The sequence below is a fragment of the Marmota monax genome, unplaced genomic scaffold (genome assembly GCF_021218885.2).
Source record: "Marmota monax isolate L192 unplaced genomic scaffold, Marmota_monax_Labrador192_F-V1.1 WCK01_AAM20220418_F8-fsc00003, whole genome shotgun sequence".
NCBI classification, from domain to species: domain Eukaryota; kingdom Metazoa; phylum Chordata; class Mammalia; order Rodentia; family Sciuridae; genus Marmota; species Marmota monax.
This window is the reverse complement of record NW_026694084.1, coordinates 8539789-8567182: the sequence shown is the minus strand read 5'-3', so window position 1 is coordinate 8567182 and position 27394 is coordinate 8539789. Positions and strand designations below refer to the sequence as shown.

The following is a 27394-nucleotide window of genomic DNA, read 5'->3' as shown; positions in this document are numbered from 1 at the left end:
TCAAATTCTCAACTCTATATTACCAAACCCCAACAAGCCTTTTTTCCTGTCACTACATTCAGAAAATGAATAAGCCTTGGGAGTTCCTTACTAAAAGGCTGAAGATACCCTGCACCCCTTGTATTCTTATCTAAATAAGTAGACTTAGTTTATCAAGGCTGGCCCCAATGCCTTGAAGTTTTAACAACCGCAGTTCTCCCAATCCCTGAGGCAAGAAAATTTGCATTGTTATCAACCCATTATTGTACTTACTACACACTCCCTCCAGGATCTTTTCAGTCATTATTTATTTTTATCTATAATGTCTCACTTCTGTCCTGACATTCTGAACTTTTTGATAAGTCCATTTTCTCAAATAATGGATCAGCATTTATCTGACTCTCCAACTGGTTCATAGATGGAAGCTCCCAGAAACAGTCCCTTTACCTTGCAGGTTATGGTATAATTCAAGGAAAAGCTACAACAGATTTCCCTTTCATTCTCACTCAGATATTAGAGTTATCTCCCTTACCTCCAGGCACCATATCCCAGCAGGCTGAATTAGTGGCCCTCATCCAAGCTTTATCATTAGCCAGGGATAAATCCAGTCAATGTTTTTACTGATTCCAAATACACATATAATAAATATTATTCATTCTAACATCTTAATCTGGAGGGAGGGGGACTTCCTAACTCAGAAAGAACCCCCAATTCTTTTTTTTTTTTTTGATACTGGGAAGTAAACTCAGGGGCACTCAATCACTGAGCCACATCCCCAGCCCTATTTTGTATTTTATTTAAAGACAGGTTCTGAGTTTCTTAGCGCTTCACCATTGCTGAGCCTAGCTTTGAACTCACAAATCCTCCTGCCTCAGCCTCCTGAGCTGCTGGGATTACAGGCATGCACCACCATGCCCAGCAGAACCCCAATTCTTAATGCTAGCTACATAAAAGATTTGCTTGAAGCTGCACTTTGACCCCATTAGGTAGCAATCTTACACTGCAAAGAGAGTCAGACTGATAAAAATTACGTTTCTTTAGAGAACCAGGAAGCAGACAGGCTTACTAAGAAAATTGCTCAGTCTAGTTTTATATTCCATGCCTACAAAACTCCAGCTTCCCCCTGATAAAACAAAGCCCTCTTGTCTTATCTCCATAATTTATTCCATCCAAACACGTGTTCTCTCCAAATATTCCTAAAGAAGTCACTAAACCTGTCTCCTTCAGACTTACAATATCTCCAGCAAATTTCCCAATCATGCACAACCTGTCTCAAGGCTAACCCCAACTGCAATGTGAGACCACCTTCATTTCCCACTCACCAAGATAGAGGAGTTCTTCCAGTCATGGACTGGCAACTTGACTTCACACATATGCCACCCTTAAGAAAGACCAAATATCTCCTGGTTTTGGTAGACATCTTTACTAGATGGGTTGAAGCCTTTCCAACTAGCAACAAGAGGGCTTCCACTGTAGCAACCTTACTTTCCAGGGAAAAAAATTCCATGCTTTGGATCCAGAGTTTACTTCCTCCATTACCCAAGAATTGGCTAAAATTTTAAATATAAAATGGAACTTCCACATTCCCTATCATCCACAGTCCTCAGGAAAAGTTGAAAGGACAAATAGGTTTGCCTGAACGAAACCTAAACCACTTGGATTGGATTAGGCTCCTCCCTTTGGCTTTCCTCCAGATGGGAGCAAAGCCCAAGAAGCCCCTAGGATCAGTCCCTTTGAACTTCTCTTAGGGCGACCCACCCCTCATTCAACCTCAATCACCTAGCAATCCTCCAGAAGCGCTGAAACCCCTGTAGGCTCACCTCAGAGCTACCCTCTGGAAGTATGCCCACACCCATCTTCCCCAGCCCCAATCTTCAGGAGCCCTCCCTCCTATTACTGAAGGAGATTTAGTTTACCTTTCCCCTTCCCAAGAAAAGTGGGCAGGCCCCTTCAAGGTCATTTTAACCACTTCCACTGCAGTCAAATTAGTAGGCCTCCCCTCCTAGATCCACCTAAGCAATATAAAACTCATTCCTGCTAGTGCATCTCATCACTCCATTCCCACAGGTCCCACCTGACTTCACATTACCTACTTGCCTGCCATTCCTGAGGAAGTTGCTGAGAGTCACACCTGAAATTCCTACTGTCCCTTTTTCAAGCCTCCTTTCAACTTTTCTTAACAGCCCTCAGAGACAAATTAAATTTATTATACTCAATCCTCCTTCATCTCTCTCCTTCTCAAGCATTAGACCTATTTAAGATCTTTGGCTTCAAGGGACATTCATTGATGAAACCCACAACTCAAATCTCTTTTCTTTTCTGTGTTTTCTGCATTTTGTCTTTAACTTCATAAACAGCCACACCAGACTGGAAACAGAGGAGACAAAAATGGCTGACTTTTAATAATGAAGAAGTTAGAGGAGTTTAGCTGAAGGAATTTCTTCTCTGAACCCTTTTAAATACTTTTCTACACGTGTAACTGGATTACTAGCTATAACTATACTGTTGATTTTATTTCTGTTCTTATTTTGCATAATTTGTTGAGCAGGATGGAGAAGATTAAACACCAGAAAACTATGATTCCATAGTTATTCATGCTTGCTATGCTCTGAAGAACCTATACTCTTGGAATCATGGAGAGTACACCCTAAATCTGAGTAGGGCACATGGTCCCCACTAAGGTCAATAGAGTCCCAACTGTATTACCTGTTGAAATTATTTTCTTGGTAACAGCAAATCAATTACTCTTCACCTTTCTTATAATCACTTTACTTACAATAATCTTTCCTCTGCCTATTATTACTTTTATATAGGAACGATTTCTTAATAATACATGGGCGGATGCCATTTTCCTGCTCACTTTCTGACTCACTGAGACCACAAAGGGAAACTCCACTTATGATGGCCTCAAGGTCCTCTCCCACTGGGGTCTCCATGCTCTATTCCAGAACACTGAAAGGAGAGATCCCCCAACTTTGCTGCTTCTCAGCTTGAAGCGGCCAGATCCAGATCTGGTGCTCCAATTCCTTTATCCTTTCAGAGTCTGGAATGAAGAATTATGGAAAATAATAATCCTACAAAGCAACTCCCAAGGAAAAGCGGAGAGACTGCTCAGGAGGAAGGAGGGGAAAGTAGCCAAGCATTGACCTTCCAGTAAATCCTTTCCTGGTAACAGTGGGCCCTGAGGGAAGGAGGCAAATACTGAATGTTAGGACTTTGACTTTCCCCCATTGCAAATTAGTCCTAAAAAGACACCCTGTAAATACTGACCAATGGCCCTGAAGGAAGGAGGCAAATATTGAAACTCTGGGAGACAATAAATTCCAGAAAAAGATACCCATCCCTCACAATCTGAACTTCTATCTCTCCAAGTAACAATGAGTTTCTGCCTTTCATAGCTGCCCTCCTGAGTTACAAGTTTTAACCTACATAACTAGCCCCTGACTATCTGAATGGCACACCCACGAGTTACAATGATGAAACCACCCTAATTGCACCCTATAAAACCAAAATTCCCTCTGTAACAGCCGGCCCTTTTTGCATCCAGAAAATGAGTCCCCAAGGCACCCACGAAGAACAATAAATGGCTTCCCTGAATCTGTTGAGGTCTGAACTTGTCATTTTGAGCTTATACTTATGATCCTTTAGGCTCATGCAGTCTCTGTTATGTGATCAATTGATAATGCTGGGAAGACTCCTACATAATAGGTTTATTAAAACATTATATTTCTCTTTGCTTAATCTATTTATTGGTGGGCTAATAAACAGTGTTCAAGGTAATTATCATAAGTGAATGATTTTGTGGTAACTCTAAAGTTTTACAGATTTCTCAGAAATTTGGTAGGAAGAGGCTGGGGGAAAAGAACTTAAGGAGTGACAGAACTGAAAATAGTAAGCAGTCTACCTGTAGACTCTTGATGAGGTGCCTGAAAAATGTTGCTGAGGCTCAAACCCACTTCTGACTCTTATTAAGCACCTTTCTGTGTGTAGCTGGAAGTTTTCACTCCCTAGAGTGTCTGTTAATAAATTGAGGACAAAGACTGTATAACAATGGGCCGCCTTGTACCTGTCCTCCTGTATAACACAGCTGAGCGTAATAGGTACATAACCAAAATATGTTGAGTCAGTATCATGTGACTTTTCTGTGCCAGTTTATCTTCCACAGTGCTTGCTCAGTTGACTTAAATCATGCCTTTCAAATACAGGTCATTTCAATAATAACTAAGCCAGCACAAGTACCTGCCTCTTCTACACCACTTTCCAGGAGCTTCTAGTTGCCTGCCTTAGAAAACACTTGTTTTTTACTAACAGTCCAACATAAATGCCCCTCTCATTAAAACTTGCTCAGCTTTGTCAACTCTCCAAATTTGCTTCTGTGGTAGATAGGTGTTCGTTCTCACTGTGGGGAATTGGTATTAATCTGTTTGTGTCTGTCTTATATGTTAGGCTGTGAGTTACTGGAAGTTATCTCTTTCACCCTTTACCCAAACCAAGCGCTCAATCACATAAAATCATAAAGCTTTGATTTGCACATGCTTAAGCAATCGTTTAGCCCGGCATAATTAGTACTGCATTTATAGGGTACATTAATTTTTTTTCACATATTAAATATCTTTGTATTCCTTCATAAGTCTATAATAACTATATGAATAAGATTGCCATTTTAAGCTTACTAGGGAAACTGTCTCAGGAGGTCAAATCCTTTGCTTCAAGGTCGCATAGTATAGATCCTAAGCGCATGGATTTCCGTAGTAAACGCCAGGAGGCTCACCGAAAGACTTTTGGACTCTTTAGGTTCCCGTCGCTGCGGCCTCTAGGCGCAGTCTCCTTCTGCGCCTGCGCACTGCGGAAAAACCGTCCATTTCTCTGTCTACCGGGAAGGACGCAGGTGTGGAGGTGCGTTCGGGTACTGTTTGAGACCCGCATTGCGGTTCTCAAGACTGCCGCCTTTCGCTCTTTGTCGGCCTGGGAGTTGAGTCGTGACTTTGAGCCTCAGCCGCGGTGAAGCCCCGGACTTTTCTCCCACGTCGCCTCTTGCACGCCCCCGTCGTGGTCTTAGGAGGGCGGCGGACAGCGGGGCTGGAAGCGGGCGGCTCCTTGGGAGCGGGGTTGGCGGGGGGTCCTCAGGAAGCCTGCGGGCTTCGGAGTGGGTCGGCCGGGCCCGGGTCCCGCTGCGTTTTCCTCCCTTCAGCGTGACCTTGTTTAGGTCATTTGACCTATCGGGCCCAGTGTTTCACTCGTTAAAGGGGCTGGGGGGTTCTTCCCACCGGTCGTGTGGCTGGGGGGTCGACGTAGGGCCGCTGTTTGCTGTATAGCCTGGTTCCAGGTTAGAGTTGGGCCGCTGAGGAAGGTCACCGTGCTGCCTTTAAGGACCCCCCTCCCCCCAGGTGTCTGGGCTGCGGGGGGAGCACGGGCCCACGAGGCAGCCTCTGCGATCCCGTCTGCGTTTTAGTGGCTTACGGTGTGATTGCATAACACCCACCTCACTGTTTCATGGAATTGTCTCGAAAAAAAATTTTAAATGCTGTTAGGAGTATTTGCACGTGTAATTACCACTAGAGCTTCTGCATGTCTTTGTGGTTGGGAGAGATTTAGTCGTACTTTTTGCTCAGGGTCTCTGGTTGTGCCACAATGACCACGTTTATTTGGGGTATCTGGACTGTTATGCAGACTGAGCCACCCAACGTCCTATTGGGCTTTGTGGGAGGAGTCAGTCCACCGTTGACCTTTGCCTAAGGACTAAAATGTATCATGCATGAGAGTTCTTTAGATCTTTGTTGTTGTTGATTTTGTTTTCTTATTTTACCTATGAAGGACCCTAACTGCCATGGCTTCCGGCACTTTGGCGAAACCTCAGATGCGGGGTCTTCTGGCCAAGCGTCTGCGGTTTCATATTGTTGGAGCATTCACGGTTGCCCTGGGGGTTGCAGCTCTCTATAAGGTATGTATATTTGTTTTTTGTTTTGTGTAAAATTTCAAGAGTCTTTTAAAAATGAACTCCTCTTTACGGTGCTTGCTCTCTTCCCTTCCCTGCATTTACTTCATTATGACAGGTGGTCATAATCTCCAGATGGTTTGTCCTTCATCTTTAGATGCAGCTGTGTTCTTGCCAGTATTGCCATGACAAAGAATCATGGACATAGTGACTTAAACAACAGAAGTTTATTTTTTCATGGTTCTGAAGATCAGAAATCTGTGGGAAAGGTTGATGTGTTCTGAGGCCTTTCTTGCCTTATTAAATGGCTCTGTTCTCTTTCAATCTTCACATTGTTCTCTGTATGGGCACATGACTGGATAGATTTCCTTTTATGAAGACAACAATCATTGGGTTAGGACTTACCCTAATTTAGACCTTGTTTTTACCACATTAAAGTCCTAATTTCCAAATAGGTTATATTCTGAGGTGTTGCCACTCAGGATTTCAATGCATGAATTTTGGGAGCACACAGTCCCACCCTTAAAGAGGGTAAGTGTACAGAGGGGCAGGAAAGGCAGTAATTCTGTTTGACACCTTGAAGAATTGTCACAGTAACATTTTAATGCTGTGCTTGGTGGATTTTAACATTAAACCTTGTGTTTTTATCAAAGGCTGTATGTTATATTTATATAACCATAAATATCCAACTCAGTGCCTCATGCATGCGAGGCAAACGCCCTGCCACTGAGCCACAATTCCAGCCTATAATGCCTTTTTATAAAAATGTTTATGATAATACATATTTATCATTAATTGTCTGAGAGAATTCAGAGCTTTTGTAATTCCTCCCACTTATCATTTTTTGTTTAGTGTCTGTAATTTTTTGGCGGGGGGTACTGGGGGTTGAACTCAGGGGCACTTAACCACTGAGCCACATCCCCAACCCTATTTTGTATTTTATTTAGAGACAGGGTCTCACTGAGTTGCTTAGTACCTCACCATTGCTGAGGCTGGCTTTGAATTTGTGATCCTCCTGTCTCATCCTCCTGAGCCTCTGGGATTACAGGCTTGCACCACCGTGCCTGGCTTAGTGTCTCTAATCGTTACTAGGCTCTGAGCCTTATTGAGGCCAGGTCTGTCATTTATTTACTTTTACTTGGCACCCCCGAGTCAGGAGCCTTACACACAAACAGTTCCTTAAAAGTATCTATTGAATAGGAGCCAGTATCTAAAATTCAGTACAGTCGTATGTAACATGGAGTTTCAGGTGCATTGGAGAATCCAAAAAAATAATACAACTAATGCCTCTGTCCTTAAGAACTGAAGAGTTATGGAGAGGTTAAAAACATTTTTTAGAAGCTGTTGCAGGATAGGACATAAGTGAAAGAATGTGGTTTTAGGGCATTCTTTTTTACTTATTTATTTTTTTATGTGGTGCTGAGGATTGAACCTAGTGCCTCGTGTGTTAGGCAAGTGCTCTACAACTGAGCCATAACCCCAGTCCTTATGTGCCATTCTTTATTCAAAGAAGTGGAATTTGAGCCTTGAAAGTTAGGGAAAACTTGGAGAACAAAGAGGAAGGGAAAAACTGAACAAAAACATTAAGTGGATTCTTGCTTTGGCAAGGAGACAAGCCTTTGAGGAGACAAGCCCCAAAAGCAAATCCTTTGCTTGGCCCTTGAGATCCCTGTTGCTTGGCACATAGTGGATACAAAATAAAGTTAGAAATATTAGAAATAAATGTTAGAAAAAGGTATAGATATATATATATGAGTAAGAAAGATGGGGGACTTTTTGGCTTTGTCATCATAGTTATGATAAAAGTTCTGATCTTTATTAAAATTCTTTATGTATAGAGTCTTGTTACTTCTAACTGGTAGCCCCTAATGTTTAGTGAATTTTAAAACTTTCAACCTCCAATAGAAATACATGTATTTTTGCATTTTGATTTAGTGAACACATACATACAGGTAGAATGTTTGTAGTACATATAACTGGAACAGTTTGCAGCAAAATTGTGTGTGCTGTACTCTTAATATTCACGCTTTCTAAATTGGTTTCAAGTACTATTGATGGGTGGTGGATAATGTGAAATAAACTCATCCAGGGGCTAAAACTAAAACCTACTTTTGATTCTAATACCTTTGCTGTTTTGCCCTTTCTGCCTTTCCATTGTCATTCCCAATCACTTTTAATACATTCCACTTGGAGCCTTTAGACCTATTTGCTGCTTTCTTCCATGGTTATTAACATGCTAGGAATATTTTTTATCTCATTGGCAAATTCCAGTTTGTCTTTCAAGGCCTTCTCAGATGCTTCCTTTTGTGGAGCAATGTGTACCCTTTTCCTTTTGAGGTTGGTTGTACTCTCCTGGGTTCTTACTCATTTCATACCAAACACAGTATTTTATGTTAAATTATATTTTCTACCTTTTCTCTGAAGAGCTGGGCTCTTGCCAGACTCATGGTCTGTCTACTGTGATGAAAAGTCAGAAGTGCTTCATAATGAAGCATTTCATTTGTATATAGTTAACTAGTAGGGTTTGTTTAGAAAGAAGGTCTCCAAAACATTGAGGAACTAAAGAATAAGATAGGATCTTTGGTTGTCTTAGTTGCTGTAATAGCCTTCATTTTCCCCTCCCCATTAGTGCTTAGTGCTTTTGAAGACTTGATGTTTTTCATTTTACAGGTTTTGGAATATGTTCACATTTTCAATCAACTTTTCTGTGTGTTACATGGATTGTTATCCAGCAATTAATTTTTGGATAAGTTAGTTGTGCTCTAAAGCTTAATTTATGGATATGAGTTAGATTTTAAGAGATAAATGAACAGCATTTACATCAAAGTGGTATTTCCCCAAGGTTTACTAATTGCTATCATAAATTAGGCTTGTTCTAAATCTTCTTGTATTCATGTAACATATAAGACCTCAGGTATGTATTATTTTATAACTTTATTAAAGTTACTCATGACCTGGAGGATCTAAATTGATAAATTTCATTTCTTTCTGAAGTCCAGATTTTTCAGAGTTAAAAGAAACTTCCCATTTGAAATATTACAGACAAAAAATTTAGATGAGGTTATAATATTATTTTGTTTAATTTCTTAGGTTTACTAACAGCTTATTATTACTTTCTCTCTGCCTTAGTATTCCAAAAAAATTTTAATGAAAAATAATTCTCCTCTAACAAATTGTTTGTGGTTGCCTTGTATAGTATGCTAGGACTCTCCAGAGAAACAGAATCAGTAGGGTGTGTGAGTGTGTATGAAGAGATTATTGTGAGAATTGGCTTGAGAGTTAGGCTGAAAGGACCCACGAGCTGCCATCTACAAGTTGGAGATCCAGGAAAGTTGATAATGTAATCCAGTCCAAGTCTAAAGGACTGAGAAGTAGGGGAGCTAATGGTATACCTCCCAGTCGCAAGTACAAATGCCTTTCGGGCAAGCGGCCTAAGTCCCAGAGTCTGAAGGCCAGGAGCTCTGATGTCCGAAGGTAAAAGAAGATGGATGGGTTAGCTAATTTGCTCTTACTTTTGTTCTATTCAGGCCTTCAGTGGATTGGATGATGCCTGCCATGTTGGTGAGGTTGGATCTTTTCTAGTCCAATCTCTTCCCAAGATACCCTTACAGATACATCTAGAACTAAGTTTTTTTCATCTGTATTTCATATCCCTTAGCCCTGTGTCAAGCTTATGCAAAAAATTAAATACCATGTATAGTGATGGGCCCCAGTAGACTTCATTTGTGTTTCTGTAGTATTTCACTTATGTGGAATGATACTTGAATTTTTTCCTGGTTTTTATATGCAGGCTTAGATTTGAATTTGGATTGTAACCCACACATTGAAATACACTAAGCAGTGTTTTGTGGAGAATAAAATTTTTGCCATAGGTTTGAATCCTGCTCCAGCCCCCTGCCAGTTAGTGCTTCTTCTAGACCTTGATTAGGTCTACATTGCTCTCTTGAATCTTCATTTATTTTTTTCTTTGTTTCTCCCCTTTGTATATAGAAACTACAACATTACAACAACAAAATAAAGACCCCTCCCCCTAATCCTTTTGCTGCAGTTTTAGCAGCATTAAAGCTTTCTTTTTCTCAAAGTGATCAGTGGGCATCATCTTGGGTTCATTCCTTCATTTTAAAATAAGCCAATAAACCAATTCTCACTCTTAAGAGTTTATGTTTTTTTATCAGTACATATTAATTATACAGAATATTATTCCTTGTGGCATATTAGTATAGGTAAAACCCACCTCCCTACTACCTCCCTTATCCTACTTTTTCCCATTTCCCTTCCTCATCTCTAATAGTCTCCTTTCTACTTTCAAAAGCATATGTGTTGAAGTATAAATCATTTAGAAAGTTTCCTGTGCCTTTTAGAGGCTGATGGTTACCAAATCAATTTTAGACTCCTTTGAAATTCATAATGTGGCTTTAACTGAACTAGAAAATTGTGGCACGTCTCAGCATGCAACAAATATTATGGCGATATTTAGGCTTGCTGAAGAGAAGACTGTTTATCTTTTGTCAGACATCTTTTAGCATTTTGGCTGCTATCATCCTCTGGCTCTTACCATTCTGCACTTGTTTCTCACCAAACACACATATAAATCATACATACATAACTTGCCCAGGAAAAGGTACAGTCTAGGAAGGGGGGCCCTTTTTTGCTGTTTAGTTTTCATGAAACTACTTCCTCATTCCTTGCATCTGGGTCACCTCTCCTACTCCTTATCTTATAATTGTAGGGTTCAAATCCCATGAAGTCCCAAATTTTCAGTTCTTTGTAGGACATAATGGGTTAAAGAGTGAACACAAATGATATTGTAATTTACTTTAGATATTACTAATAATCCAAATAATACATTAACAGTATGTTAACTTTTTAGTTTGGTGTGGCTGAACCAAGAAAGAAGGCATATGCAGATTTCTACAGAAATTATGATTCCATGAAAGATTTTGAGGAGATGAGGCGGGCTGGAATCTTTCAGAGTGTAAAGTAATTTTGGAATATAAAGGTAATGCCATTTTTTTGAAGTCTCTTTTTCAAAAACATTTGAACTGGTAAAATGCAAATAAAATTTGCTATCAATCATTTGTAATTGTATAGTTCAGTAATATTTAATTACTGTACATTCACATTATTGTGCAAGCAGTTTCCAGAACTCTATTCTTTTAAAACTGATACTGTCTATCCATTAAACAACTTCCCATCTTCTGCCCTGAGGCCTTGGCAACCACTATTTTACTTTCTAAGAATTTGACCACTTTAGATATTCATATAAGTAGATTCATAGAGTATTTATCTTTTGTGACTGGCTTATTTTATTTAGCATAATATTCTTGGTGTTTATTTGTGTGTAGGATGTATACTTTTTAAGGCTGAAAAATGTTCCATTGTTTGTATATACATTTTGTTTATCCATTTCTCAGTAGACACTTGGGTTGCTTTCAACTTTTGGTTGTTGTGAATAACTACTACAAACATAGGTATTAAAATTATCTCTTCAGGGTCCTCCTTTCAGTTCTTTTGGGTATGTACTCAGTTTTTAAGAAATTGCCATACTATTATCCACATTTTACATTCTCACCAGCAGTGCACAAATGTTCCAATTTCTCCACATCCTTACCAACACTTGTTACTCTTTTATTTATTTATTTAATTTTTTTTTTTTTTTAGTTATACGGGGACACAATGGCTTTGTTTTTAGTTATTTTTATGTGGTGCTGAGGATTGAACCCAGTGCCTCACATGTGCGAGGCAAGCGCTCAACCACTGAGCCACAACCCTAGCCCTACTCTTTTATTTTTTGGTAGTAATCTTCCTAATGTGGGTGAGATCTCAGTGGTTTTGATATACATTTCCTAATGATTTGCATTGTTGAACATCATTTCATGTGCTTATCGGTCATTTGTTTATCCTTGTTGGGTATATTGGAGGTTGTAAAAATTCCACATTTTTAAATTCATATTTGAATTTGGTTGTTGTTTTGGTTGAGTAGTGGGGGCTCATTATATCAGTTATGTCATTCTGGATATAACTCCTTATTAGATATGATTGATTTGTGTATATTTTCTCCTATTTCACAAGTTACCTTTTCACTCTGAGGATTGCATCCTTTGCAGAGGTTTTAAATTTTGATGTCCAATTCATCTTTTTTTCTAAGCATTTTATTGTTTTAGTGCTTACATTTTAGGTCTTTGATTTTTTTTTTTTTTTTTTTAAGGAATTGAACCCATGACCTTGCTACCTCCCAGCCCTCTTTTATCTATTTTGAGTTAATCTTTGTATATGGTGTAAATATATAACTTGTTTAGCATGTGGATGTCCTGTTGAGATTGTCTTCTCCCAATGAATAGTCTTGGCATACTTGTAGAAAATCAGTTGTCTACATATTCAAGGATTTGTTTCTGGGCTCTCTGTTGTATTCCATTGCTCTATATGCCTGTCTTCATGTCAGTACTACACTGTTTTCATTACTATAGCTTTGTAGTTCATTTTGAAATGAGGAAATGTGAATTCCTCCCCCCCTCTCCCCCCCAAGATTGTTTTAGTTATTTAGAGTACTTTGAGAGTCTGACTGAATTTTGGAAGGCTTTTTCTGTTTCTGCCAAAAATGCTGTTGGCATTTTGATTGGGATTGCATTAAATCTGTAGATTGCGTTGGTTAGAACTGTCATCCTTTTTTTTTTTTTTTGGTATGGACATCTTTACAAAGTTTTGCACTCTGTGAGTATGGAATTGTTTTATTTGTATTTTTAGTTTTAAGTCTTTTATGTTTTTGGTAAAGTTTATTCCTGTTTTATTCTTTTTGATGCTATTGTAAATGGGACTATTTTCTTTAAAACGTTCATTGTTAGTGTAGAAAAACAACTGATTATTATATTCAGCAACTTTGCTGATTTTGTTTATTCTAATGAGTTTATTTTTTGTGTGGAATCCTTACTTTTCTATAGACAAGGTCTTGTTACTTTCAGGGATAATTTTCTTCTTTCAATTTTTGGATGTCTTTTCTTTTTGTTGTCTAATTTTTCTGATTAGGATTTCAGTACATATTATATTGAATAGCTTATAAAGGACACATATTTTAGCGTTCATTATTTATGTACCTAGTTTATTGTTTTTATCATTACAAGGTTCTGGATTCTATCAGACTTTTTTCTGCATCTATTAATATACTCATGTAATTTTAAAATCTTTTGTTCTGTTACTATGATGTTTCACATTTATGAATTTGTTTGACCATACCTTGCATTTTGGGAATAAACCTCTTGGCCCTCATGTATAATGCTTTCAGTGTGCTATTGAGTGGTTTACTTGTGTTTCATCAGGGGGTTTTGCATCAATATTAGTGCAGTTGGCCTATAATTCTCTTGTTTTTGTCCAGCTTAAGTATTGAAGTATTTTTTTTCCTTGGTTTTAGAAGAGGATTGGCATTAAATATCAAATATTTGATTTTTTTAATTGAGTTACTATATTTTTCAGCTTTTTTGTGATTATTTTTATTTTGTTCATATTGTTTTCCTGATTTTTATTTATCTGTTCTTGTTCTTCAAACTCAGTGAACATACTAAGATAATTGTTTTTAAGTTTTTAGTCAGAAGTCAGTGTTTCTTTATGGTTTGTTCTTGGAGATATTGTTTCTTGGGCCATATTTCTCTGTTTCTTTGTGTGCTTTGTAATCTTTTGTGGCAATTTGGGCATTTGAACAAAACAGCTATCTCTCACTCTGCAGATTTTGACTGCATATGGGAGAAGACTTTCACTAATCATCCCCTGGCATACAGCCTCAGAATCCTTTTCCTGAGAATGTATCTACTCAGGATTCATTTTTTGTTAAGGTTTCTGAATATTCATAATTCTTTTTTTTTTTTTTTAAAGAGAGAGATTTTTAATATTTATTTCTTAGTTTTCGGAGGACACAACATCTTTATTTTATTTTTATGTGGTGCTGAGGATCGAACCCAGCGCCCCATGCATGCCAGGTGAGCGCACTACCGCTTGAGCCACATCCCCAGCCCAGTTACTCTTAATTTTCCTAAAAAGTTTCAGTCCTGCTTCCTCTTGGAACCCTAGTTATTCTCTGCCTCTTATAATTTCTTGGCTTCAGTCTGTCTGCAGCTCTCATGCCAAGGCATCCACCATTGCTTTCATTTGTTTCCAACCTGATATTCTGACTGTACCACTATTCCCATCAGTGCTCCAAGTCAGGCAAGACAGAAACCCAGATGAGCCAGCATGTTGTAATAAGCAAGTTGTATTCTTTACCTTCAATCCCAGGGAGGAGCCAGGAATTGGGCAGTTTCCTTCATATAACACTGCATTGCCTGAAGAGGGGTTGGGGCAAAGTCAAGCAAAAATGTCACAAAATTTCCTATTTTGAGGGGTTTTCGTCTTGGTTAGGTGTTCATTTGGTTGCTGCAGCTTAACTTGTGTCTAGAGTTATTGCAAACCTACATATGTTTTATGAGGGGTAGGAGGGGTGTGGTCTGGAGTTTTATAGTCCAATATCTTATTATTGACATAGGAAGTTCCTTTTTATGTTCAAAATCATTTCACATATTTTGTTATTAACTGACAGGTTGGCATTAGGAAAATCATTCCTTTAGAAAGAAGTGACTTTTCAAAAAACAATGGTGTTTTTGCCTTTGTTCTTGTTATTTAAGTACTGAGAATTGAACCCAGGGATGTTCTATTCTAGCCAGCATATATTCATACATATACACATATACTTTTTTTTAGTTGTGAATGGACACAGTATCTTCATTTTATTTATTTTTATGTGGTGCTGAGGATCCATCCCACTGCCTGACCCGTGCTGGTAAATTGCAGAAGCCTGGAATCCTTGTAATCCTCCTGCCTTAGCTTCCCAAATTGCTGGGATTACAGGCATGTGCCATTGAGCCTGGCTAGATAGATAACCTTTTATAGTTTGTTAGAGTGTCTACAGTTGATATGCTAGTTTTTGAGGGGTAGATTCTGATTTGGTCTGTCATATCCATGTGGTCCTTATATCTCTTGTGTGAATTAAGGTTCTACATCTAAAAGTGAATTGATTGGTGTGCTCATGAAAGATCATTTACTAAATTGATCTGAAAGGATGTATTGTTAAATATAATTTATACTATGAGTGATTTTTGCCTTATATGACTTAATTCTAGAAATGCAGATAAATGTACTAAGATGTGTAGGGATGAGCTATTGTGAGACTTGCACAGGGAAAAAGACTGGAGAAGAAAGATCCACAAAAATATTAATAGACTTATAATTCTTAACATTGCTGTTTTAACTTTGAAATTTTCAAATTTTCCACAGTGGGCATGTATCTCATAATTAGATGATATTAGGCTAATTTTTATATTTGTCAGATTATTATTTTTTTTACCCGAAGGTGATTGTTCTAAAAACCAGTAAGAACAATGATGATTTGGAACAAATGAGTTCTCTTATAACAACAGGTGTAGATATGAGAGGGAATGGGGGAGGGGTTGGACTTGAGAGGGAGGGGGAGAAAGCAGAATTTGTTAAATGAAAGCAAGAAGTAAGTGTAAGATATGTTTTGTCCAAAATGGAAAAGAGGCTAGCTAGTCAAGCAGCTAAGGTGGTCAAGCAGCTTGGTAGGAGAATGAACATAAGAGCTTAGGCAGCCTGAGGTTTCTCCTGGGGTTGAAGGTGAGCAGTGAAAATGTAGGGTCTACTAATAAGGAATAGACCTCAGTTAATCTCAAAAGGTAGTGAGGTAGTGAGTATTAGAGACAATGTTTATTATTAACTATTTTCTTTCTCTCCACAGAATTTCTTTGGATTGAGATCCTTAGAAGTTTACTGACTTGTGCTCCTGAACTATTAAACATGAATATGTGGGCTAAGAAATAGTTTTTCTTGGTAAATAAACAATTAACAAATACTGTATACAATGTTTTGCTCAATTCTTATTGATAATTTGGGGCACAAAAGCATCGTAATTGGTTGGAAACTTTTAGCACTGTTTATGGACCTTATGAAGATATCTTGATTTCAGTATTTCTTGCAATTTTCATTGTTTTATACATTTTTTTAGAGATTTTTTTTTTTTTAAGGTGGACACAATATTTTTGTGTGGTGCTGCGGATCGAACCCAGTGCCTCACATGTACGAGGCCTAGCTATAACCCCAGCCCCGTTTTTGTACATCTTTTATTGCCCTGATGTTTCTTCTGTTTCACTGAGATACTCCCAGGTGCAGTTACCTGGTCCTGGCCTTGAAAGGGTCTCCAGGAGTCCATAGATAATTTCTGAAATGTGAACTCTTAAAGGACAGTGATAGTTCTTCCAATAAAATCTGTGTGGGGGCCAAGGTTGTGGCTCAGTGGTAGAGCACTCGCCTAGCATGTGCGAGGCCCTGGGTTTGATCCTCGGCACTACATAAAAATAAAAGATATTTTTTAGTTCTACAACTAAAAAATAAATATTACAGAATTCTTAGAACTTCCTGTTGTCTTTTGTTGTGATCAAAATGATACTATAGAGCACTTTGATTTATTTATTTTATCCAAAGCTAGTTTAGTGATGAATTATCATTTGAAGATAACAAAAACTGGCTTTTACCCTTTTTAACTCATGCAAAATTGAATCCCAGTGATGTAACCTGTACTAAACTCAGATGGTATTAATGAAAAACTTCATCTTAAAAACTCCTGGTTAAAAATAGATGTTTATATATGGCCTGAAATTCAAGGACACCTTTTATTTTAAACAACTTTACATAACAGTTCTTAGCAGTATGCAAAATTACCATAAAACATACAAGAATTAGTACATATTTACATTCTTAAAAATAGTTACTCTTGGGATTGACAAAACTGTCACTTTCCTAAACAAGTATATATAACAAACCGAGGAGCCATTTTTCATATACAACCTGAATTGTCCATTAACAAACAGTCTTGCTTTCCTTTAACAGTGATGTAGTGGTGACTTGTGCCTACACCTCTGTGAGAGTTCAAAGATCAGTTGGCTTTAAAATTGCATTTTCTTAGAATTTCACAATTGTAGGCAATAAGTTATAGGCCCAAGTTTGAAGGTAATAAGACAAATTTAATTAATTAGACCATGAGAAAGATACTTACTGAACATTTAAGTTATCTGGTAACTCTAGACCCTGAGTCAAACCCAATCTGAGATGCAAAATAATATTTAGCAATATCTTCATGCTTTATCAAATCACTCAGAAAAATAAACTATCTGGACTGATGTCATTGCTAGTATTAATGTTGTGTTCTTGGCTCCCCTTCCAGGACTTCCTAACATGTTATTTGTGGAACTAAAGAAACTCACCTGAGTACTTCAGGTCTGTCATTGGTAAATACAAATGATTTTTAGCTTGTCTATTTAAAACACAAACTGGAAGAACATTTTTCTAAAATGTACCCAGAGTCATAGACTGTTTTGTGAATTTCAGTAAAATGCAGACTTTGGAGGGAATACACGTAGTAGCTTTCACTAAAATAATGTTGCTGTAGTTAAGCAAATTTAACAAGTTAACCAACAGAGTTCTAAGTTCATTTCATTTAAAGAATCAACCTTTGCAAAAAAGGGGTATTGGGCAGAGGTGGTATCTCAGTCCCCCAAAACAGATGGAATTAGGGATGAAGTTTTAACTCTGGCTCTGCATTCTAAGGCCTAACCATGTATTTTTCTGTAGAGCAGAGCATTAACAGGTCCAAATAATTGTGAAAATTTTAGCAAACGGCATTGTTTTAATCACTGTCTTCAAATGGTAAAGGAACCCCATCCCCATCTTAAAGTATCTAATTTGTTTTTAGGGAGAAAGATGCTAAGATAATTTTAGAAGTTACAATACCTGAACCACCGAAAAGTGTTGGTCTTTTGTCCACAATGAATGTTAGAGCTAATCTCTAGGTTCTTTTTTTTTTCTTCTTTTTATTCATCATTGATTCGTATCTCTTGGCTAACCTCTAGGTTCTTTGTTTAAAAAATAAACTGCACAAACAAGAATCATCATCTTAGAAGGGATTCAAGGGAACCCTTTCCTTAGGGCTTTATTCTTCACCATGGTAAATTTACTAATGAAGACCTGACCAAAATGTGGGTCCACCAAATAATGGTATGTTTTAACAGTGGAAAGGGGAGGTTCCACAGCCACCACAGGGGATGGTGTTTGCATGGAAGAGCAGCTGGGGGCCAGGTGACAAGACGTCTTTGTGATATAGTCCACAAGTCTGTTGTATTGTTGCTCTGACAGTCTCTCTCGGATTCCGTCTACCTGTGTTCAAGAATAAAGATTCATTAGTTGTCAGATCTTATTATGAGACTTCCACAACAAAATTATTCTTTTTCCTTGATGCCTTTTAGGTCATCTAATAAAACCATGTTGTCCAAAGCATTGTTTCCTTTTATTTTGCCTATGAGATGTGGCAATAACACTGTTTCAGCAATGTAACAAAAGCTCTGTGTGTGAATATTAAGAGAAACTCTTTGAATAAAGCATCTGGTGTTGCATAAAGTTCCCATGTTTGAAGTTGATGATTTGATAACATTTTACCCATTAAGTATTAAAACATCTGTCATTGCTCTTTAACAAGCAGCCCAGGAACAAAGAAGAAAAAATGTCTCTCTCCCCTGTGCTTAAATTTAATCAACATTAAACGCAGCATCCCGAAATAAAAGCTCTGTTAACTTGGCTCCCTGAACCTCTTAAGATAAAACCTCTTCAGTTTGACAGAAAGTGGAGAAGAGCACCTCGTTCAAACCAGTGGCTCTGGGCAGAGCATTAAAAAAAAAAACATACCTTTTGAACTGTAACATTTTCTGTTTTTATAAATACTACAGTTTAAAGCCAGAGAAAACAGAAAAGCTGGGCAGAGGAAGGGGAAATTTTTATGGAAAAGAGGGAGGATGCAAAGTACATTTATGGTTCATAAAAGTCTGGCTCATCTTCAGTGGAACTGAAGAGGAGAACTGAGATATGCTGAGTTCTTATGTGAGCTATTCTGAGAAAGTGCCCATCAAAGGCAGCTGGAGCTGCAACAGCTATCTAGTGTGCTGATCAAGCACAGTGGGAAGTTTGCAGTGCAAGCCACTGATCTGAGAATTAAGTAGCTACTGACCTACTGGTTTTTACCTACCGAATGTTGGCAAGACCACACTGGAAGAATTATAAGCAGTTTAATGAGGGCTTTTTTTGTTCTCAAAGTAGTGGTAAATAATTTTATATTTCTGTGTAGGACCCAGAAACAACGCAGCTGAAAGTGTCTTAAAAGCTGCAGAAAGCCAGAGAGATGGCAAAGAGAGTCAAGGGGCCTGCCAGAGGAATAAGGACATCCTAGAGTTCGTCTTATAGTTTCATGCTTGAGAAAAAAGAAAGGCTCCCAAAGATTCACTGACAGATGAAAGCTGTGCACCACCAGGCAAAAGCCAGAGCTCCGATGATATCATTTGATGGGGCCAGAATTCAGCTGGAAAGCTTTGAATACACAAAAAAGTCTTAATTGCTCCTCCTGAACAGCAGCACAGGAAAACCCGTGTTGTGAAAGGAACCTGGCCAAGGAATAAATTGACCTTCTGACTCATTTTGAGCCTCTCATAAGGGATTTCAATAATGTGCCAGGCATATTAAGCAATTATTACCCCTAAAAATGGCTGCATTTAACCAAGAAAAGCAAATGCTGATTTTAAAATATCTGAATCCTGCCATATTTGAATATACTGAATGATGTCATCTACAAATTAATTCCTTCCAAAATTCAAAGGAGCTATGATTCCTAGCCTCCAAGGCAAAAGCAATAAACCAGAAAAGCTGTTTTATATGAACAGCTTGAAATACTGCTCTTGATTTTCACTGCAAGACAGCAGGTAGGCTTCCTAACCACGTTCTATACCTGCATTATGTTGAGAGGCACTGACAGGAGTGGGGCATGTCAAAGCAGCACCCCAAAGCCCCTTTCCTCCCCTGTGGAAAATACCTTGATTTACAGTCCTTTTAATGAAGGACTCAGATTAAAGTACTCTGCAGTTGGGTTTTCTCTGTGTGAGTGGGGGAGGCTAGGGTATGGATACAGGATTAAGGGGGTAGTTACTGTCTCTTAGGAGTTGAGGTGGGGACGTAAGGTGGAATAGATACGAAGAAAGCAGGATGTGGAGACGGGGCATATTGGATATCCACCCTCTGCCCACTGCCAGGTGCTGCTTTTGAGAGCTCTGCATGTCTAATGGCTGTTGTGCAACACTCCTGGTCTCCTCTTTACCTGTCTTCTCTTAGCCATCCCTGGATCCCAATCCTCCTTTATTCCTGCACTCTGAGGGAAAGCCAGTATTGAGCATGGTCTCCGAGCCCCAGTGCTTCCACCTCTAACTCAGTGATTCCATGGTCTCAGCCTTGGCATTTGCTAAGGGTACTGACTCCTGCTATCATCTCCATAACCCCTGAGGGAACAGGTCTGTTCCTCTCCAGCTACAATGAGTCCTCTCAGTATCCTTCACAAACAGAAATGCAAAGGAGAAGGATCACAACTGAAGACAGTTTAACGGCAAAAGATGAATCTCCAGTCTCAGTCGTTTAAGGTCTTCAGCTTTTCCTAGGCCAGCTAAGGAAAAAAGATGGTCACAGATATTAGGGTCTTGGAGGTTTCTTGTTAAGGACTAAGGACTTGAAGATAATGATACTATCCTCTGCCAAATCCTGTAGCCGGATCACTGCTGCTTTATTGTCAACTGGATCAGAAGATTTTTGGCAAATGTTAATAAAGTCAGCCTGGACATCTGACCTCTGTTTATTCCCAGAAAGTCATCAACTCAAAGCAGCAGTATAGCCCTGGTGCCAAGCCCCAGCGTAAAGCCTGACTGATTATGATCCAAGAAACTAGAGAAATCCTAAGAGTTGTTGTGGTTGGCTGCTTTCCATCTTCTCAGATAATTTTTACCCAAACAGTGGTGTGAGGGAGGCAGGCTCCCATATCAGGAAGAAAATAATGAAAAAAAGCAATCAGGCAAGGCTTGCTGTCCTTTGCTGAGGCCACTCAGTCCTCAGGACCAGTAAGCTACAGCTTGCCACTGATCACCCCATCTTGCCATATGGAAAAAGATTCATTTCTTGGGCCAACAGTTAGGGCTGTGGATTAGGCCATCTCTGGGAGGCAGAGATGCAGAGCAATTTTCCAGTGGGTGCATCTGCTTGCGCTAAGCTGGACTTCAGGAGGCTGCAGCCACTGGTTGGGGCTCACCTCAGCCCTGACACTCAGGATGCCCCACCTGAGCATCTATTCCATATCACCCTATGTGTTCCAGGAACTGTGGGGCCAGGAAGCTGCACCATCCCCAAACCTGTGTTACTTACAGGACAGGAAATGGTTCTATCTTATTCTTGAGAATTAAAGCAGTGGGTAGGAAAGAGATGTATTTATAAAATAAATCTCCGGGGTTGGATGTTGGGGAGGGAGTTGAGGGAGGAACCTTTGGTTGCATCAGCTTGAAGGGGGCCCTGCCCTCATCTTGGTTCCCTCACTTTTGCATCAGTTCTTCCTGTACCCACAGGCCTGCTGGAGCTGCTCGCAGGCTGTGTGTAGACTGGGGCTTCCTTTGTGGGTAGCTGCCAGGAATTGCTGCTGTGTTCCTCACCTTTCCTAGGCCATCCCACTCATTTTGGAGTCCCACCATACTGCACTGTCCTGTCCTGGCATGAAGCACTTGAGCCCTCTGACAATGGAGCAGGAAGGGCCTTGTTCTATTCGTTTGGTGCTTCACCCCAGGCTTCCTGGGAAGGCCTCGCATGCATACTGGTGGGGTCTTCCAGTAAACCCCACTCCCCACCTTCACAATCCGTTCTGTCTCACAGCTCTCCAGGTCTCCAGCTGCCCCTCCTGAGACACATAAATGCCTGGGCACCAGTGACTGGCCTGTGTCTCAACCTGCCCAGTAGTGAGCCCATCCCCCATTTTCTGAAGTGTACCTCCACATCACAGGCCATTCTCGGCTGCTTGAGCTGCACAGTGAGCAGGCTGCTTTGCTTGCTGTCCTGTGTGCAGTCTATCTCTGTGACGGGGAAGGCCTGTTGCTGCGTGTCCTCGCTGACACTCACTACGAAGAGTACTTCTGAGGTCAGCAGCAGGCACCCTTCATGTTCCTGGCCTGAACCTCTCACGAGAACCACATCCAAGGCCATGTGGACTTCTGGTCTGCCCAGAGACTGGAGCATTTTCCTGTTTAAAAGAGAGTGAGTGAGGCCCAGAGATGGCTTGGGAAAGGCAGTCACTTGTCAGTGTTCACTGTTTACCAAAGACTTGGGACAATCCTACACAAATCTCCCCAAGGGCAAAGTGCCCTCACCAATCTGATTATTCATGTTAGCTTGAAATGCTAATTGTCAGGTCCCGCTCCTCCTGGGAACAAAGATTTCCTGTGGCTCTGTTGTGCTGCTTCTCTTCCCATTAGAACTGATACCTCCTAATTAGAGTGTGGGTTCCTCAGGGAATCTCGGGCCTTCTCACAGGCCCTGGCTTTTCTGCCAATGTCTGCCCCCTCCCTGAGTGGTCAGGGTGGAACAGAATTTTGCCACCAGCCCCAAACCTGGGAACAGCAGCTTTTCCCGGGTCCTCTAGGATGCTCTGCTACTACTGCCCAAGAGGCCAGTGCCCAGAATGACTGCTCTTCTTGGGCTCCCCTGGAAGCATGGCCCATTAGCTCGGGAGCAAGCCAGGAGCTATTAACATACAATGGGGATGTAAAATTGAGCAAGTGTTTCAATAAGTTACCAGACATATTTGACATGGCTGTTTGGAGCCTGGTCAGCATGTAGATCACTTGGCTGATAGCGCTGTTTGGGAAGCTGAGAAAGTCCAGCTCCGTGTAAAATACCTGTGGGGAGAGAAGCAAGGGAGTGTACTGGCTGATTTCTGGAAAACACTTCCATGCTGCAGTGATGTCATCTGCTTAGAACCATCCATAAAACGTTACAGATCCAAAATGATGTCACATCTTGAGAAGCAAGTGTATAGGTAACCATTAGACATTACAGTGTCCTTAACCCTGGCAATCTTACATTAGCTACAAACTGAATATGACTGTGCTACAGTCCAAGCAAGGACTAGCACTTAGAGGAAGCATAACACTCCCGAGAGAAGCTCATCATGAACAACAGCTGACAGACATGTCATTTACAATTTGTGTTAAAAAAAGTCAAGATTTCTACTTGACCTCCTTGCCTATTATAATACTTCTGTATCTGTGCTATGGCTGGTGAAATAAAAACGCAACACACACATAGATGCATATGAAGGCACATGGTTTGCCTAGATACGCATTTAAATGCTAAGTGACTTAATCCAGCTGTTAAACACGATTCCATATACATTTATGAGCGCTCTTGGGGCCTCTGGTTTATTACATGCTCTCCCTGGTGCCAGCACCAAATGAGGGCACCCAGCAGCAGCCACACAAGCTTCCAAAGAGGCTCTCCAGAACCAAAGATGGTACAGCATGTGTGCTTTCTGAGGGCTTGTAAATATTTATAAACGAGGCATAGTCATTAGACTAAGAGTTAGTGGTTTGTAAAACCTTCAGTGTGGTAATAAAAGTTTTACAAGAGTGATGGAAACCAAGAGGCCATGTGAAGCCTGCTCCGAGATGCTCTTACATAAGGCTGAGCCCTGGGAAACATGGGAAGGGACAACGGCATTTTCAAAACCAAAAGAATTTATGAAGTACGAGTTGACTTTACTTCACAGGAATCTGCAGCAAAAGGAAGACTTAAAAAAAAAAAAAAAAAAAACCCTAACATATAAGGCCTAAGCATTTGATAAGGGAGAGTTTGACTTTTTCTACTTTCAAGTTGCAGCAATTCTTATTGTCAGCTTTCCTGTGAGGAGTGAGCGTGTCATTCAAGAGAGAGAGAGAGAGAGAGAGGAGAGAAGTGGAGAGGGAGAGGGAGGGCTGGAGCCAAGAGGGCACTGCTCATGCCTGTGTGGTCTCAGAGGCTCTCCTGGCTGCCTCCCTGGGGGCCTCTGTCCCACTCTCTCCCTTTTAGATACTAGTTTTATGCCCTGATGGGGCTGCCCGGCTCAGACCTCCTGAGTGCAGGGTGCCCAAGTACAGTGAGACCCAGGGAGTGAGGGCCAGAGGCAGGCGAGTGCTAGGTGTCTGGCCTTCATGTGGTCTGAGACATTGCTGGATGGCCCTGCTTCGTGACCAGAATGATGACAGCAATCTTAGGTAAAAATGTAATTCCAGTCACATGTTTACTAAAAGTCACTTTCAGGTGCTCTGCTGAGATCGTGGAAAATCAGCACAGAAGGAGAGGCGTGTGTGGAGAGAGGCCCTGGCGTGGCCTTTCCAGGTAGAAGTAGTGTCACAGGCTGCAGGGCCCCTGCTGTCAGTTCCACGGGCCAGAGACCGGCCTGTCTGGAAGCAGCAGGATGGCGTCTGCAGGTGAGAGAGCCACCCCAACCCAAAGACCGGCCCTGTTGAGAGCCACAGCCAAAGGGGCCCCAGCAAACTTCCAGCTGCTGGCTGATGATTGGCTCACAGCGGCCCCAGCAACATCTAGCTGATTGGCTCCTCGGCCCCAGCAACATCTAGCTGATTGGCTCCTCTGCGGTGATGCTCATTGGACTGTTTCCCTGCCCTTTCAGACCACGGAGCTGCTCATTGGGGGACTTTTTTGGCTCCGCCCACGTGACCCAGCCAATCGGCCTCAAGAGCAGGAGGATTGTGGGAGGTGGAGAGAAGCTTGTGGGGGAGAGAGAGGCTTGTGGAAAGCCGGTGGTGGCAGTTGAGGCTCTGAGGGTTTTTCCTGAGAGACTATTTTGTTTGTCGTGTGTGGTTCTAAAAATAAAGTTAGTTTCTTTTGAAAAAAAAAAAAAAAAAAAAAAAAAAAGTCCCCCAATGAGCAGCTCCGTGGTCTGAAAGGGCAGGGAAACAGTCCAATGAGCATCACCGCAGAGGAGCCAATCAGCTAGATGTTGCTGGGGCCGAGGAGCCAATCAGCTAGATGTTGCTGGGGCCGCTGTGAGCCAATCATCAGCCAGCAGCTGGAAGTTTGCTGGGGCCCCTTTGGCTGTGGCTCTCAACACGGCCCAGCCCGGCTCTGTGCAGGTTCCCCACGCCCAGCACTGGCTCTTAGATTTTTTCCTGCCTTATATCCTGCCTTTCCTTCCAGATTCCTCACGGGGGAAATAGTGGTCATTCTTTTCTCTGTTGCAGTGTGTTCTCCATATTGCTCTCGACCTCTAACTGGTTATTTTTCATTAAAATCCTTTTTATTAAGTATACTGTAAAAAAAGATTCTGAGACACAGAATCAAAGAATCTCCTCTGAAATTGCTAATGGAAATTACCAATTGGTGTTCTGGTTTATAATTTTCTTTTCTTTTTCAGCAGTGTAATCCTACTTTGTGTCAATAAGCACAGGGAGGCAAGAAAGGCCGCTACTATTTGCCTACTTTACTTTTCTCTCTTTTCCCATGTGAAAGGACAGAGGACCCCAGGGAACCTGGGTGCCATGATGCAAACTCATCAGTAAGTCTCTTACCGTAGCCGGTCTGTGACACGAGCTCAGCAGCTCCTCCAATGGGCTTCGTGAACACCCCCATGATTCCTTTCCCCACACCAGAGATAACACCCTTGGCCTTGTGTCCGGCTGAAGCCTGAGCCTCGGATGTTTTCTGGAAGTTCTGCATCGGCTGATCCACTATACCAGCAATTGCACCTGAAATAACAAAAGCCCCCAGTAAGTACAGAGGCTTAAAATCCTCAGAAAATGAAAAGCTCAGTCTGGCATGTAGTTTTATTTGGATTGAAAATGAATCCCCACCCTCAATATAAAGTTCTTTACATTTATTTACCAATTATGTAAGTACACTTTGGGCTGTTTACATTAGACATTTTTTATCCTCATTGAAACACAATGTGCAGACTGGGTTTGGTCCACAGTGTCAGGATCGATTATTTCCAAGTGCTACCTATGTGTGCTCCCCCAAATAAGACAACACAAGTTAACAAGAGCCAACATGAACTCTGGGGGCCGAGCCCCCAGCCATCCAGCTTCTTTCCCATGTTTCCCTGGGACCAGGGAGCCTCAGGGCTGGGGCAGGCATAGGACTGGCCCAGGCACTCAGGTCCCGGGACGTCATGGGAGAAGGGCTGGGGCCTTGGGGTTCTTATCCTCCCCAGTTGGCCTACTGTTACATATTAAACCTCTTCACCCAGAAAAAAAAAAAAAAGAAGAAGAGCTAACAATTCCTCAGCAGGACAGAAAGCCTGCACAGCCTAGTAAACTTCCACTCAATCAAGAGTGGGGCAAAGCCAGGTGCGGTGGGGCACATCCCAGCGGCTCTGGAGGCTGAGATAGGAGGATATCACAAGTTCAAAGCCAGCCTCAGCCACAGAAAGACCCTGTCTCTAAATAAAAAATACAAAATAGGGCTGGGGATACGGCTCAGTGGTTGAGTGCCCCTGAGTTCTGGTACCCCCCCCCAAAAAAAAGAGTGGGGCAAGAAAAAAGGGCCAGCCTCATTCTGTGCCTCCACTTTTAATAATGATGATCACTTATCAATAATGCAGTATCATCAATATTATGATTTAATGATTATTTAATAAAAGTAACCATTAGTATGATCATGGTCTCTCCTTATAGCTAACCTGTCTTGAGTGCTTGAGCTTCACCTATATGAGATCATTTAATCCTAAAATCCCTTGAATCAGGCATTGTTTACCTCATTTTCCAGAAGAGGACACTGTGGCACAGAGAGGTTAAGGAGTTTTCCCAAGGTCACACAGCTGTTAAATGGTTAGGCCTGGATTTGAATCCAAGGAGTGTGAATCACAGTCTCCTCTTAACCACCAAAATTTTCACTTATCCTGTTTATAAAACAGGCTCTTCTCTTCTCCTCTCTGCCAATCTTGGAAAAACTTCCTTCTCTCTTACTTCAACTGAGGTTTGGCTACTTTTCACTTCAGAATAGCTACCAAAACCCTGCTTCACTAATTTGCTCCAACTGCTTCATGACAGGGCCACCATTTCCTTTACTGAGCTTAAAGGTTGTTACAAATGAAAGACATCCACTCGTCTGGATGTGTCTTCTTGCTCCATGGGAACAATGACCAGTCTAGGAAAGGCCTCAGGAGTCCTGACTTTTTTCAGAATGAAGAGGCGGGTTCTCTAACTCAGAAGTAAAAAATTTTTTAGAGTTCTTGATAGAATTTCCTGTTTTCAACTTAAACCTGGTAGGGTTAATGAAAACCCCCACACCCCTGATAGAAATTTTACATATGTCAAATCCTATCACTCTAAATGTCACCAATTCAGAATCTCTTATAAATAGAGATTTCTAGACTTCAGTTAATGACCTGCTAAGTTCAAGCAATATTTCACTGAACAAAAGGCGGTTTCTCCAGGTCAAAGGTTAAGGATCTGAATGTTCATGGGCTCCAGTCCTTTAGGTCTTGAAAGGGTCATTTAAAATTCTGAATCCACAGACTAAGAATTAACTGAAGTGATAGGTCTGTTT

General features: G+C 40.8%; 2 protein-coding genes across 8 annotated transcripts in view; one reads left to right on the top strand and one right to left on the bottom strand.

The window, feature by feature from the left end:
- Positions 1 to 4749: 4749 nt before the first annotated feature.
- LOC124106958 (cytochrome c oxidase subunit 6C) lies at positions 4750 to 15813 on the top strand. Its single transcript, XM_046464895.2, has 4 exons — positions 4750 to 4875; positions 5794 to 5920; positions 10785 to 10913; positions 15690 to 15813. Exons 2-3 carry the CDS (start codon positions 5807 to 5809, stop codon positions 10896 to 10898), a joined length of 228 nt encoding a protein of 75 aa, XP_046320851.1. The 5' UTR covers positions 4750 to 4875; positions 5794 to 5806; the 3' UTR covers positions 10899 to 10913; positions 15690 to 15813.
- Positions 15814 to 16601: 788 nt separating this feature from the next.
- Vps13b (vacuolar protein sorting 13 homolog B) overlaps positions 16602 to 27394 on the bottom strand; it is a 756023-nt gene continuing 745230 nt past the window's right edge. For all 7 annotated transcript variants that reach the window (XM_046464889.2, XM_046464891.2, XM_046464888.2 and 4 more), the window contains 4 exons: positions 25417 to 25593; positions 22644 to 22746; positions 21842 to 22091; positions 16602 to 18160 (listed from right to left, as the gene is read on the bottom strand). In XM_046464889.2, coding sequence (XP_046320845.1) covers positions 17912 to 18160; positions 21842 to 22091; positions 22644 to 22746; positions 25417 to 25593 — 779 coding nt within the window. In that variant the 3' untranslated portion in view covers positions 16602 to 17911. The remainder of the gene's footprint in view (positions 18161 to 21841; positions 22092 to 22643; positions 22747 to 25416; positions 25594 to 27394) is intronic.